At 38.2% G+C, this 16,499-nt stretch overlaps 1 protein-coding gene across 1 annotated transcript in view; it reads right to left on the reverse strand.

Annotated features, from left to right (window-relative positions):
• Positions 1 to 16,499, reverse strand: part of CNTNAP5 (contactin associated protein family member 5) — a gene marked incomplete at its 5' end in the record, with an annotated part of 271,482 nt that overhangs the window by 23,409 nt on the left and 231,574 nt on the right. The window contains 2 exons of the mRNA XM_080346433.1: positions 7,416 to 7,644; positions 9,205 to 9,444. Of these exons, the coding sequence (XP_080202559.1) occupies positions 7,416 to 7,644; positions 9,205 to 9,444 (469 nt within the window). The remainder of the gene's footprint in view (positions 1 to 7,415; positions 7,645 to 9,204; positions 9,445 to 16,499) is intronic.

Raw genomic sequence — 16,499 nt, forward strand, 5'->3', positions numbered from 1 at the left:
GGCACCAGGTGCAGTTAAATCTCCCTGAATTTACTTGCTTTCTGATGGTGACATTTATTCTGGTAAATTTTAACCTATACCTTTTCTACACATTTTTAAGAATTTTTAAAGTAATTTAGAGACTCTTCATTAACAAAAGCTATCTATATGCTACTGTTGGATCTGATGTTCAGATCTCTTCTCCTGTCTTTAAAGACACACTGGATGCCATTAGTCTTCTCATGGTCAGACATTCAGTAGGGTCTATGATTTACTCACCTTTTTATGTAGAAAAGTCTTGGCAGGCTTTCATCTTACACTGTACTTTTCATTTAAGACTAGTGTAGCAGCCAGGTTGGAAGGACGAGGTTTTATTCTTTATCCAGTGAATGAAATAAAAAGTATCATCCTCTGAATTTTATTCCAAAAGTTCAACTTGTCTTTGCAAATTATGCATCATCGCTAACTCTGTGTGAACAGCTCGCAGGCAAAAAAGGCTGAGATAGTCTGTTGTGATGCCCTGAGGAATTCACACCAACCTACCCATACTGAGATCCTACCTCATGGTTTCCATTCTTTTCCTAATATCTTTCAATCTTTCCTGTTTCAGTTTTGGCAGAACAGATACCTATTAAAGGAAGAACTTGTTTCATGCTGGCCTAACAAATAACCATAATGTTCAGCAATGAGAATACAGAAAAAGATGATCTGAACAGAAAAAATGAAATAATCAATTTGAGCACTAGATGATGTCTGTGGAACAGGAGAGTGAGCAATAATCTTAAATAAAACTAGATACAAATAATCATACGCCTCTCATTTCAAACCTTCTTTTTATTCTTAACTCATAATAAAGACAGCACAGAACTTTGTGGATTAGTGGCTTTCTAGAACGTAATGATCCTTGTTTGTGTTGAGCTCTACAGACACTGCCTGACTGGTCATGAATCTCTGTGAGATGTTCTGGTCCTCTAACCAGAAAGTCCATCTAAGCACTGCCAGTTTCAAAGGTTATGCCACCCTCTGTGACTGGAGAAGTCGGATCCTTTAATTAGTGACCCAGATACTACAAACAAGATAAAGATGTGTGTTTGGACCCAGGCTGGCTCTTCCAAGCGTCATTACCTTGGGGTCCGTGTCCTGTGGAAACAGCTACACTGCTCCAAGACAGCACTTGAGCCCACAGTGCTGCAGAGCTACAGCTCTCCCTACACAGCTCTCTATGTCCACAACACAGATCATTCACATGTTAAGAATAACTGAAAAATGAGTACTATCAAGCTTCAGGGCTAAAGGTTTTGGCAAAATGGTTCTGAAAAGACCCTAATTTCAGAATTACTGAAGAGCATATATGCATATATGCAGCATCCATATAAACACAGGAGCTTATGACCACCTATCCTTCTTCTCCAGTCTTCCAGTACAACTCCACAGAAATCCAACGATACAATGACTTTTCAATTGCAAAATAAGAGCCAGGAACTTAAATCTTCTAGGAGATAAACACCTCCTCCAAGCAAATGGGAATGCATGTTTTCTTCCAAGCTGATTATCTGTAGACAGTGGTCTGGGGTTTTATGCCAGACACCAGTAAGTTCAAAGTCAGTATCTATGCAGAACACAGATCAATTATTAACTGCATGCTCAGCCTTTCCTGCTCAATGTAATCCAATTACAGTTCCCTTGTTTTTCCCTTGCGGTTCTCCAGAACATCTCTTGACCCTTCAGTATGGCAAAATGATCTTCATGAGTACAAACATGTCTATGAATTGAGCTAATGAGACAGATCTTTCAGTTCTCTCCTCTTGGAAAGCAGATAAAGAAATCTGCCAGAGTCCTTGGCTGAATGTTGTGGCTGCTTTTCCTTTCTAAGTCTTGCACACTTAGAGATTTAAAGTGCCATATGCTAAAACAAACAAACAAACAAAAAATTGGTTTGGGCACTGAATCCAACTCTTTCCTCAAAGACTTTTTAGTGCTGGATTTGAAACGAAAACTCTAATCAGTATTCCATTTGCTGTGAAGTGTGCTTACAGCAGGGAATCATCCAAAGGATCACAGTTGTTTCTAACCACAGGAGCTTCTCTATTTACCTAAAGAAACTGATTGGGTGAAGTCCTGTCACCCCAACCCTTTCAACTCATGATGCCACAGCCAGCCTCCCATTTACAGACAACTGGGGAAAATTTCTTTACATTCACCATTCCCAGTGAAACTCTCACTGGCCCTTCAGTCAACAAATAACATAAGATTTCAGGGCCAACAACAGCAATTGTTCGAAAGCATAAGATATATAAGATATAGAAGTCCTATCTGCCATATGAAATCACTTAATGTCTGTTAACCAGAGCCAGACGAAGAACGATTCTCAGTCACACACAGACAGTTGTTTGAAAACTAGTCTCCTCAACAAAGCTGTCTCCAACAGTTGCCTGCTCCTCATCTATTAAAAATAACTATACCTGAACCTGAGCACCTGCACAAGTTGTTCAATGGGTGTTTAAAGTCTGTAAGCCAGAATGTGTTCTCAAAAGATAAGACTATTGCACTAACAATAGCAGATCCTAGAGGGTCTTTCTGTAGCAGTTAGTTATGTTCTCTGGTACCCATATCACAAAACTAAAGCCTGCAAGGTGATAAAGCAAAAGATCCAGCAAAATCAACGCCAAAACCCACCCCAGTATTCCGTTAAGTTCTATTTTCCCTAATTATTTTAGCTTTGCCCCATTGGACTCCAGAGTGCACAGCACGAACAGAATAAAAATATTTTTTGTCTCAAAGACTGAACTAGATTTTTTGCCTTTTCTGACTACTGAATGACAAAGGCTTTGTTTTTGCTTGAGAAAAGTTGATGGAGATGCAGCTTAACAAACTTGAAAAGCAAAACCAACAAGAATTCACATGCCTTCAATAGAAAGGCTGCATCTGACTTAGAGACAGAAGATCACAGTAGATTTGTAGTTTATTAAAAAGAAAAAAAATCCGAAGCTTCTCACTAATGACATTTACTTCTTTTTCTGCAGAATGTTAATCCAGCTTAGCTCTATTACAGATTTTGGTTCATTTTCCTATTTACTTCAAATGTCAGCTGATTTCAAGTCCTTATGAGACAGGGCAATGGAGTTGATCTGGGTCCTGCTACTAAATGCTGAGTATCAGAGACCTAACAGAAGAATTTTTCCAGCTGTTTTCATTTGTACTTTTGTTTATAATAGTTTTGTGCTTTTTTTTTCCTTGTCTTTAATCTTTCCTACGCAACTTCAGAGTCTTGCTTTCCAAAAGAAATTGAGAACAGAGCTCACTGTGATGGCAATAGGTACTAGATAGAAACAAAGAAAAAAAAGGACTCAAATTGTTAAGTTTCTTATGAGATCAGATAATAAATGCAGATAAATTTTCAATCACTCTAGAACAGTTCGAGATTCTATCTTTTTTATTTGATGCTGGCTATCTGCTGTTTTTCTAGATTAGGAATCATATTGTTTCCATGGAGAAAGCCAACAACACTGAGAATCAAAGACTTGGGAAAACATTTTCTAGACAACATAATTCATCATATTCATATCACATTTGATTACTTGCTGGGGAGAAAGAAGAATGGAGCAAGGAGGAGCACTAACAGTTCCTTTTTTAACATTTTTGACCCACACCAGTTATTGTCTTTAGAGATCGAGACAAAGATTATAATACTAAGGTACTGACAACTTGATGAAATCCTGTATATTAGTAAAAACGTACAGTGAAAACTTAGCCTAGGAAAGAAAAAATATTTTTTTTCTGGGCAGTAGCTTCCTGTGATTTAAATAATTTCTGTGGACTAACACTGGAAATGCTAATTAGAGATGTTCACACATTTTCTGTAGCTTAGTAATGGGCACTATAATTTGAAATTTCTACAGCACAGATATTAAAAATGCACGGCCAATTATTATAGTACTGCTAATTTTATGAATGTAGGATCAATGGGACTATGTGAGCTTTACAAACATACCCATCTATACACACATATACATATCAATCTTTATATAATACACACACACCTATATATATGTGTACCTTAAGAATCTGTGTGTACGATATGTAGAAGTGGGGAGGAGAGAACAATGCTAAGTTATTTGATACAGTTTTCAAAGGCATACGCATGATTTAAAAGTGTTAAGTATTAACTAATGATGGAAAGAATCCCTAAGTCATCTTTAAAAACAGCTTTTGAAAACTTACCCATAAACTGCCAAGATATGAGCCAACCGATCAGAGGTAAGAACAACCTTGTGATAAAGATAAGTTATTTGGGTGGGAACTGCATCTAGAAATAATAGCTGCTAGGCACTACTGAGCTTCTCATTTCATAGAAGGAGGTCATCTGTTTTGGTCTAGAATTGTAGCTTCTACATTGACATATGGTTGTACCCAACATCCATCATAGCTTTACCTCCTTCATCAACCACCTGCCCTCTAAGGCTCCAAGTGCTGGAAGGGCTTTCTGTGTGGGCAACATTGATCTGGGCTAGTGAAGCCCTGAGTGAGCATGAGGAGATTTTATTTCCATTCTCAGACCTGATGCTGTCCTGTTGGATAACGTTAAATGAATCATTTTATTACCACAATTCTAGTGTCTCAATCAATATGTAAAGTATCTTCCAACAATATGACCTTCTTTATAGACTGACAGTGCAAAGAATGTTGGGGTTAAATGTGATTATTTATTAATTTTATTGAAAAAAATTGATTTTACAAGAAACTTTTAACACCTGATTGGATTAGACCATAGCTTCCTATACTTTCATATAAGGGCCTTTTAATATAGTCTAACAATGAATAAGCCTTGCAGAGACTTTCGCTTCTTTTATGTTAAATATTTAACACAGGAAGTCTGAATTACCAGAAACATTCTTCTCATCGCCACTTCTATTAACCAATAATTTGCCTAGTTATTTTGTGGATAACAGAAAAGTGAGAATGCCCATTCTCATTTCACCAAGAGTCTAACCTTTATTTAACCAATCAGCTATTCAGCAGAGACCTTCTTAGGTCCTACTATACACTGTCAAACTCAGCAAGATTCCTTGGAAATGAGCCAATAAGACAGAAGGAATCACACTGACTTTTAATGCTACAAAAGATATTATTATTCATAGTCCAGTAACTTTATGGCAGCATAAACCTCTTGGAGGAAAAAAGACTAACTTATCTGAACATTATTTTCATTGGAATAATTTCAGTTCCAACAAGACTAAAAATAAGAGGATATGAGATTAAAATAAATAATTAAATTTGGGACAAAAAGCAGAGAATCATAGAATCGTTTTGATTGGAAAAGACCTTTAAGATCATTGAGTCCAGCTCTAAACCATATCCCTAAGAAAAGGAGGATGAAGACAGGATTTTTTTTTTTCTGAACTTCTAAAAGATTTATCATTAATCAGCTGGGGATTCAGCCTTGAAAATAAAATTAATTACAAAACAAAAGCATCAGATTTACCCTTCCAACTTCCAATGCTAACAAATAACTCTGTGAGCTGTCTGCTTTTCTGCTTAGTAATTTCTAACCTGGCAGGTTTTTATACGTGACTGAAATGACTATCTTGAAAGAATGACACAGAAGCATGCACAACATAACACTGAAAGAGACTTTCAGGAGTTAACCAACGTCAGCTAGTTATCTGAACAATTCTTTGCATACCGTGCTACATTTTGTAGTCCACGAGTTTGAAGCCTGACATTTCACCAACCCTCTAAACCACTCTTATCTTCTTTTTACAAGTGAGTAAATAGAGGTACAGATCTGAGAGAAGTGCCCTTGTTTAAATTGCCGGAGTGTGCTGAGAGCTGCTCCACCTAATCTCCAGAAGCACTGAGAATCCCTATCTCCATCTGAACCTAAGTAGAGATCTGCAGACAGAGCAGTTGCCAAAATGCAAGGCTTATCTTTGCTCCTGTTGAGCTGCTGCAAGAGATTCTGGTGTCCTGATCCCAACCCCTTCCCCAACCACCATTAGAGAGTTTTTCTCTTCCAGAACTTCACGATTATATCTTGCTCATGGTTGCATTTCATCAATAAAAGTCAATTGACTCATGTTTCTAAGGTCATTTTACACTATGCTGGCAAAAGTAAAGGTGATTTAAACGGATATTACATTTTCATTCACTTTAGGGCTATTTCCCATTGCCTGAGTGGCATCAAGAGACCTGAGTGTAACTGAGAAGCAGATTCCGAGGTTTCACCTCAGCAGCTAACCTCTGGCACCCTGGAGTTATGCACTGGAATATTCATATATCTGAAAATCATAAACACTTGCCTCCAAGCGCAAATCAGAGAAGGAAATCTGGAACTGGATGGGAGAAGAGAGAGAGGGTTTCCTCAGTAGTGCCACCACCCTGCTGCAATTCTGCTTAGAGGAGCTGGGTTCAGGCACATACTTTCCCAGCTGCTTCTCCCAGGAACTGGGATGCTTATCCCATGCCAGCCCAAATGTTAGCTGCCTAACATGGCCAGGAGATAAACTATTGCAAAAAGCACATAGAGATGAAAAGCTTCCCCACCACGTCCCCCACCCCTTATAGTTTCATTTGACATACTTGAAAGCTTAGCTATTTCAGAATTTGCAAGGCTTCAGAGTGGTCTGGGTCATTCAGTCAAGTGCACATATTCAAACACACAGCATTAGCTTTCTATTGTTCTGCCACAGGCTGGTGACTCACCAATAGGCTTACTCATCACTTCCAGTGCTCCAATGCCTGAATAACTCTTGAATAATTCAAATATCCCCATTTTTCAAGGATGATGTTTGTCTGGAGTGAGTTTTCTGAAAGCACTGTAAGGACTCAGGAGCCAGAGTCTTATTGAAAAGATGTAGGGCCTATGCCCCTAAAATCTTTATGTTTTCAAAAAGTCCCCACACCATGTACCTTTTAATAGAAAATGGATTTACACCTCATGCTTTGATCTGTGAACATAAAAAACTTTGATTTTCTAGCTTTAATAGTCAAACAAACTGGCCATACTCCATTGCAACAACCCAGTGAAGAGCAATACATGTACCAAGACAAAATGCAAAAGATAAAATGATAATATATTTCTGCACCAAGTGTTCTTGTACGTTCATGGTATTTCACATTCCTTTATCTTGGAGGCCTAATGGATCTTAGTGTGGAATAAATAGCAAGGAATTGCTATTGTACAGTCTTGCCAAATGGAAGCCAGAGCACATTTTAAGTTCAAACAACATGATTATTCAAAGACTGAATAGGCAAGTGCAGCACTGAATGCCAAATAAAGGGATATAAAAAAGAGTGATGGCCATGTGCGTGACGTGAATACCATGAAGGTGATAAAGTTGCAGACACAGAAATGAACTTAAATCAGTGGAGAATTCTATACTATTCTCACAATCCCCAGTTACACTGGTCTCCCTTTGGTAGCAAATCAAGAGTACTTACCATTCTTGGAGAGAATCACAGCCAAATATTCATGAAAGTAGGTGTTGATGTAGAGCAGAAGGCTTGGAGTATGTGCCGTGAGAAAGCTGAATGCAATATTTTCCTTGGACATGACAGCATCCGCATAAATGGCAGAGCTTGAGGTGCTTGCGTTTTTTGTTACAGGGTAAGGTTCTTGGAAAATATAGGTAACGGAAGTGCCGGCTTCAAATAATGCGGAAACCTCTGAAAGCATACATAAACCAAGAGAATAATTTCATCTACTGCAATTTCAGATCTCCCAGGTAGGCATGAATTAAGCTGACATCCTCTGAAGCAGAACACTGCAAAATGTCCCTGACCCAGCTGTTACCACTTCCTTAATTTCAACTAGGAGTGTGTCCTTCCTTACAGTCTATTTGTCTGGCACAGAGAAGGACAGTGTATGGAGACAGGCCTTTAAATTAAACTATTTTAGTGCTGGAATCAGAGCTCCACAAAATAGAACAGGCTAAAATGTCTGTTGGCCAAACAAATACTCGGTTCACCATCTTCTGACAGCTGACATAAAAAGCAATATTCTCTGCCTTTCTCCCACAGTAAAGACAATATATTTGTCCTTTGCAGTCTCCTTTTTAAACAAAGTCATTATTAAAGCAACACATTGACCCAAAGACAGCCAGTAAGGTAAGCTGAAACATCTACCTGTGCATGCTCAAATCCCAAGAACTCGCACTTATGTTTTTCAATAAACAACATATAGTCTGGCCATGAAATACACAGATGTGATAACAGCAGTTTTTTCTAATGTGAAACACAGTAATATTAGGATGGTGATATCTTCACCTACAAACTGACTACAAGTACCTTCTCTAATAAAGCACCTCCACATCTACAGCAGCATCTCCTAGCAGGACACTGTGTGGTTATTTGATATTCCTCTCGTGGCATCAGTGCCAAATCCTCAGCTTATGTAAGTGGGCATAGTTCCGTGGACTACAGTACGACTAAGCCGATTTACACCAGCAGATGATTTGGCCCACTAAGTAAACCTGCTACATTCATGAGGTGAGTGGCAGCCATGGAAATAAAAACACTCACATTGTACCTTGCTGTTATTGAACAGGAGTTTTGGTAGTTTCTTTCTCCCCCAAAGAACATGGGGGATTGAATTGAATGTTCTTCATTTGCCCTGCTCCTTTTTCTGGTATTGGCAACATCTCCTATGAGCCACCAGAATGGTTCAGTGAGGATACATTCACCACAGACTGAATAATGCAAATCAGTTTTCTCCTGAATGCTTCACACTTATTTTTAAAATCTCGTAACATTTCAATGGCTTGTCACAGAGATGGCAAAAATACTTTAAAAACGACCTCTTTTTGTCACACCATTGCTCCAAAACTCTGTAACGAAAAGCTCTCAAGATTTTGTTAAGGTGAACAAAGCTAGATGAGGTTTAAAAACAAGCAAACTAAACATTCAGACATGGGTAGACAACTGTTACGAAAAAATCTCAGCCCTATTTGCTAATGTCTGGGCCATTATACGCAATTGAATACTGGAATCATAGTGGGATGTAGCTAGCAACTTTAACAGGACAACTAGTATCATTTTAATTTCTGAGGCCACTGAAGTCAACAAAAGGAGGTGTTGCAACCTGTTTAAGATAAACACTTAGAAATGCTGAAGTGACAGCTGATATTAGAATGTCTTATTGTAACATCAGGGACACCAAACTGACAGGAGTGAAACTGCTGTAATTCAGAGACCACTAAGAACTTAGGATCAAAGCTCAGTGCCTACCTTCCTTACAGAAAGGTCCTTCATAGGCTGAGCTGGTACAATCACAGGAGTAACCGTTATACTTCTCCACACATTTTCCTCCATTATGGCACAGGTTACCATAACTGCTGCAATGTCCTGGACATCCAGGTTTAACACCAGACGTCATTTTAGCTCTCTCTTCAAGGTCAAGTTTCTGTCCATTTAAATGCAGAGATCGAATGCATCCCAAAAATCCCTTTTGTCTGGAAGCTGTTCCCCCTGAAAAAGAGAGAAAAAAGGACATGCATTCATTGGTGAGTCTGCACAGCGATCAAAGCCCTGAAGTCCAACACAGAGGTACAAATATGAGTCCATGAATTTTAAAAAATATTATATATCAATGCATACAGTGGCAAAAGATGACGGACAGCTCTGGAAACTAAAGTTCTCTATCTTTATGAAAGGACTAAAAAGCTGTATGCGACACTTTCTTGTTGCCATTCTTCTCCTTCTTGCCTTATCTACTGCCCTGTCTGGCATTTAAACTGCAAATTCATTTGGGAAAAAATATTAGCTTTATCGTATGCCTGCATATCACCTAATACATGAGAAAGCCAAACCTATTTTGTTGTTGTTGTTGTTGCCATAGCACAGAGTATAAATAACACCCTAATCCCAACAGCAGGTGAGTTACACATGCTGATGAGTCCAGATAGCAGGGATGAATCAGGTTCAGCACCAGGCCTGCTGGCTGAAGGGAAATGACTTGATTCAGAATTTATGCATGACTGCCCAACCTGATGTTGCACGTGAATGGCTGTTGTAGGAAGGAAACATGAGTTCAGGTCACAGTTGTGTTATTTATTACAATTGTTCAATATAATTTGGTTTCTTCCTAAAGATAAGAGCTGTGTGGATCTACACAAGAGGGCAGTTCTGTCTCTACAAGCTAACTAGCTTCTTATCTACCCAATGAAGACATTTTTTTTCCATAAGAGGTAATCTCTAAGAATAACTATAATGATGACTGTTAGAGTACTTTGTGAAAATATCACCATTTTTCTTATTATGGGCTTTGTTTGGCAGTGGCCAATGTTTTTCTTTTGAAGATACTGTAATTTTGATTGCTGCTAAGAAATCTAATTCTGGTTCAGGAAGTAACAGCATTTGTAGGCTCTGAAATGGCAGCTTTATTGGTGATTTTCCTGCAAAAGCAGTATGAAAGGGGTCATCTTTCCAAATTATTCTCTTGTAGAAGTTGGTTCTATATCAAAGTGCATGAGGTATCTTTTGCTAAGTCCTTGCAGAAGAGCATCTGTTTTTTCATAAATTGTTTAATTAAGCAAGACTTGTGCAAACTAAGACAATGAAGCAATGGTTTGAAAAGCAATCTCACCAAAATCCTATTGTTCTGCTATACCATTTTCACATATTTTTATTTCTGTTGCACTAATAGCAGAAATTCTGATTTTGAATAAGAATAGTTGAACTATAGGATAGTATGTGTGAGACAGGCTCACTTCATGCTTATTTTAGTGTGGCTTTGTGAGAGAAAGAAATATTTTCTTTTCAGATGTGCAAATGCTATCTCACTTATTTTAAAGGCCCTCTGAACACAAGAATTGGACGTTCGACATTTGCTGCACTGTGCACACATAATCCTTTTCTTTGGAGATTTTGCTCCAAAACTGTACATACCATATAACATAAATGTTTTATTCAGTAAAACAGATTTTAGGTTAAGCCTCGGGACCACAAACACCAAGGTTAAGGGTGTTCTTTGCTGAGGGGTGGTGACAGTCAAATGAGCCATGCTGCTTTCAGCAAGGTATTTATACAGTTGAATTTTACCTAGAAGCCTTGGGGAAAGGAAGAAGGTCTAAGAGTATGGGGCAAGAAGTTCACAGAGTACTCCTGGTGTAGCTTGGTGACACAATTGGATAAATTATTAACACCCAATCAATGAACTGAGGATTTGCTTTAAGAAGCAAAGGACTTTTTGATGGTAAGGGATTAGGATTAGGGAATCTGAAGTGACGTGAATAAATATTAGGAGATTTCTTGCTTTATGTAACTGATACAAAGAACAGGAAAGGGCATGAAAGTATAAGAATCATAACTATTATTACTCAGGAGTAGGAGAACTTGCTGTGATATTCCTCAGAAGACATCCAAGTCACACTTGCTAGTCTCAAACAATGTTGTACAAAACAGTCAGGATACACAAGGAGTTAATCATTAATTCCTCCTCATGGCCTCCAAAATATCCCCAAGGGTCTACAGATTCCTTTTAAAACAACAGTAAACAAAGTATGCCCCTTCTTTTTCTCTCCTTCCTTTTCTGTCTCTCCCAACAAAGTTTCTCAGATGTTTACTCTCTCTGGGGTACATTGCATTGGGACTGTCTACAACAGACAGAGGAGATTCACCCAAGGATTCCTTGCTCCCTTGTTCCCAAGTCAAAACCAGGAATCCAAGCACCAACATTCCAAATAAATAGCACAAAAACTTCTGATCAAGTCTTTATGCATCAAATTAAAGAATTTGTATTTTGTTTCTCTGATGTTACCAGTTGAGTGAAAATCACTACCTTTCCCCTCCCCATACTGGAGTTTATGGTCGTGCCTTCTCCACGAGAAAAGACAGTTTCATCTCTGACTACACCATGAGAGGACATGATGACACACCTCCTCCAGGACCACAAGGATATACCAGGATACGGACGGACTATCCTAAAGGATGTCACCCATTCAGAATGCTGAAAGCGACCATCCATTGAAAGGAATGACTTCTGCGTGTCCCTTCAGAGCAAGTATTGTGCCAAACTGGCCTGTCGCTGGGCAGTTTGGTGCAGTTGATATAATCTAGCCTGTACATTTGTTTAGGGTTTGCTCCTTCTACTGTTTGCGTATTTTGTTTGTTTGTTTGTTTGTTTTTTAATTAACAAAAGAAACATAGCCAGGTGCAAGGATACTGATGTTGTAACTGAGGATTATAAAGCAGCCTATAGCAGCTAGATGCCCAATACCTACTGAAAGGGAGAAATGGTTTTCTAACTATTTTGAGCTGCTTTAAGATCCTAGCTGGCTTGATTTTGAGTGTACTAGCAGTAAAAATAAATTCTCCCTTCCACTTTGTACACATGTAAAACTACCTCAGAAGTCTGCCACATAGTCCATGTGTGCCAATGTTGGCCTTAAGCAGACTTTCTGCCTTTGTTCTAGTTAATTTCAACAAGTATAGCCATAGAAACCCTCTTTCTGGTACTACATAGATAAATACATAAGTGTCCTCTGAGTCAGTTACAGATTAACCACAACAGCTAACCATATATACATTATTTAATCTACACTTTTATCTTTTAATGACTATGGATACCTGTTTCTCCATAACAAAGAGAAACCATCAAGGACACTCAGATATTTATAGGAGATGATGCAATAAAACCAGAATTGCTAATTTGAATTCTGTCACATTGTGTTGCAATGGATGAGGAGATAAAAGGAGAGGGATTAGATCTGAACATCTCCAATTTGTCTCCCCTTCTCCAGTTTTACCTCCAGAGAGATCCAATAAGGAGGTAGCCATTTTCTATGGCTTTTTTTGAATGACATGTGGAAGAGATCATAATTCCAATGGAACCTAGGGAACATCAGGCAACGACAATTTGTTGCTCATGATATGTGGTGTGCTGGCCAGAGCAAATGCTTGGGTTCTGCTCCCCGAAAGGGAACATTCCCTAAAGACAGACATGCAGGGCAGACACTATGTCAGCAAGATGCAAGAACAGCCAAGACCATTGAATCACACGTAAAACAGGGCAATAAAAGGTGGCAGGGCAGAACTGAATGGAGAACAGGTGGCATGGAAAGAAATGACACCCAAATTCCAGGATTTCTGTAGATGAATACAATTAATAGTATGAGCATATGAGAAGAAGGATCTGATTATCAACTTTATCAATTCCTTCTACGCAATATTGATGTACAAAAGAGACTTCAGGGTAGGAGAAATCGCTACATGAATGCACCTTTCCAGGATATGTAATACTCCTGTGAACTTCTCTATCTGTGGTATGTTACCAAATCCGAAATGAAAGTATTAGTGTGCATTAGTGTGCAGATAACAAATAATGGGTACTTTATGCTTATCAAGGTCAGAAGTGAGTGGAGATTTTCTAGCACATAGTACTGTTAATCCAAGTGATCTAATGTGAATTCAAACTCAGTAAGACACACCTAACATTCAGATATACTCCACAGAAATGAAGATTAAGAACATTAAACACACCCATGGTTACCCCAAGTACACAGAGCAAGCTGAAAATTGGTTTTTACCCTAGCACTGAACCAGACAGGCTTGGGTTCAAAAACAGATATAACTCAAAATTAATATAGGGACAACATAAGTGATGGTGAGACTCCCAGGTTCTGCTGTAGTCTCTGAACATCTGAATTTTTCTTCTGGAATAAGCAACCATGACATCCAAACACTGAACTCACTGTCGTTATATATCAGTTAGTATCCCTTTGAGACAACTCAAGTTCATGTTTTTCACAGTCTTTAGGATATAACTTTGCATTAGTTCACAATCAGTGTTTTCTCCATCTAAAAGGACTATACAACTGTGATTTGGGTTTGTTTCATTTGGTTTTTTATGAAAGAGAATATCTGCTCACACACGTGGTATATTTTTATCTCTGAATCCAGACTTTTTAAATTCCTTGCCCAAATTTAGGAGAGACAATATTATGTTCTCCCATATTTCAAGAAAACTGGTAGCACTGAAACAGCATCAAGGTCTCCACTCAGGAAGACTGAAGTGTGAATTCATCCCTTACTGGACATAAAAGAACCTACAAACATAAAAGAGAAATCCTTCTCTGTGCTTACTCATTGGAAAATCTTCAGTAAAAGCCTAAATCTCCTAAAATACCTAAGTCAGTCAATCTGAAGATAAATTTCCAAGGAAAGTCAGGCCTTCTTAACTCCCACCCTTACAAAGTATTTAAAGGCTCATAATGTGTCCATATCACCGGATCAGCAGTAAATGAAGCACAGCTCCACTACTGCCTACAACTGACTGTTTTGTGAACATTGCTGGAAAAGGCTTCTGTTCAACTTTCTTTCCTATAAATCATAAAAAGTGAAACAATGTGTTTGACAAGCCAACTTTAATTAAAAAAAATTTTAAAAAGCCAATGAACCAATATAAAAACCCAAGAGCTAAATTCTTCTATCATTTACAGCCTCAAATATAACTGGATCTTGGGTTAAGAAGGAGAAATCTGGCCAAAACTGAAGTAAATAACTCATTCATAAAACAGGCAGCAACTGTTGACAAGGAAGGAATTGGTCCAATTAACAGAATTCCTTTAAAATTATGTTATATGCCAACTGCCCTGTAGTCAGTTTTTACAAATGTCCAAATTCATTTCATATGTGTGATCTACTCTGTATAACTCCCTATAAGGAAATGACCTTTCTTTTGAGGGTGTTACATAGCCACCTCACACATACTGTACATAGGCTGATGTCTCTCCAGCAACAGGAAAGTAATCAAAGTTTGAAAGCTACGGTGGATCTCCATTCAATCATCATAATGCTACATGATACTAATATAGTTCCTTCATCCGAAGGGATCAATAAACCCTTCCAGAAGATAAATAAGCTAAATTAAATTTTGACATTGAGCCTTATTTATTAGATTTACTAAATATGTGAATTGATTCTGGAAAAGAATCAAGAAAAAAAAAATGTTATATCTTAATGTCTAGCTAGCTACCTTCAGTGTGGAAAAAGTTCCATATTTAAATGGAATAAATAGGGAGATTCACTTAAAAATTATTTGCAACATTTTAAAAATAATAAATCACATCAATTACACAGATTATTAATTAAGAATGTGCACACTAATTATGGATACCCCTTAATCACTGTCAGTATGCAGACTGCTGCAGAAACAAATATGTTGTGGGTTAGGGGGGAGTAGGGAGTAATATTATGTGCTGCTACTGCTTTCCTTTTTACAATGTTGTTTATGCATTTATTTTTCAGATGGGATAAAACTCTCTCCACATGGTTGAGGTATTAAATCAGTTGCCTCCTGTTAGAGATTGGAATGAGACTTTCAGTAGAGACAAATTATGCCACATCTGCGTATTTTTGGACTTCTGCCACCTTTCTCTGGAGCACCCAGGGAGAAACAGAATTAGAATCAGGAGGCTGCCCAGGTTTCCATCTCTTCTGACTGCTCTTAGGAAAACTCAGACAATTATGGACAGCTTTGGCCTTCAATAAGGTAGAGCTGAAGTCTGAAAAAGCCCTGAAAACATAAGCTTTTCTGTCATTTTTGTTCAGGTTTCAATAAAATTGTGGATGGAAAACTGAGTGCAATCTCTATTACTGCACAGTGAGAACTTTTCACCTCTTGGTTGATATTAATTAACTGTGTCCTAGAGGCTATTGTAAATATTAAGTACAATTAGAGAAAAACTTAAGCTGAAAGTCACTGCTGGACTGGTTCAATCTATTCCTCACAGCACAGGTATATTCACAGGCAGATTCAGATTCACTTCTCCACCAAGACCAAGGGGACCTTTTCTGCACAGCTGTTATCTGTTTGCTCAACCCCCAGCTTGTACAGAAGCCTGATGCTATTCTGCTCCAGGTGCAGGGCTCTGCATTTGTCTTTGCTGACAAGGGTTCCTGTTGGCACATTTCTCTGTTGAGGTCCTTAACTACCATGGGTTTCCATGATGCAATTAACTGGTTATGTCACTTTAAAAACACCATGAAGTTTGTTCAGGTAACCTGTTTATTTTCCTGAGGCAGAGAAGCAAGCTTATAGGCAGATACTGCTTTGCAGATGCAAGATGGTAAGCAGCTAGTATATATGACATTTTCAGTAGATGACTTAGGATAAATCCTTCATTTTTACTCATTTAAATCCTTCATTTTTACTCCTTTAAAAAGACACAAACAAAAATTTGGAAAAGTTTTCCCAGTCATTAGATTCTCTAAGTTTTCTATCTGGAAACAGTACCTTGGCTAGGCTTCTCTGATGTTTCTAAGGTGTCTATCAGCCCAACCCTACTGCCTTCAGGCCTGGCCCCCCACAAAACATGTTCTTAGGACTACCTTAGCATTTGAGAAACAATTTATTTTGTAACAGAAAACAGAAGCCTTGCACTGTGATGGTCTTAAGCCTCCCTTCTGTGAGTTCTTCAGTGAACTTTCCTCTGACTGACTCTATCAGAGATCATTTTGGGTATATATCATTATCTATGAAGGAAGGACTCCCAGCCATTGATGCAGCTGTATTTATTAGCAGA

This window comes from Nesoenas mayeri (assembly GCF_963082525.1).
Source record: "Nesoenas mayeri genome assembly, chromosome: 6".
In the NCBI taxonomy this organism is placed as follows: Eukaryota; Metazoa; Chordata; class Aves; order Columbiformes; family Columbidae; genus Nesoenas; species Nesoenas mayeri.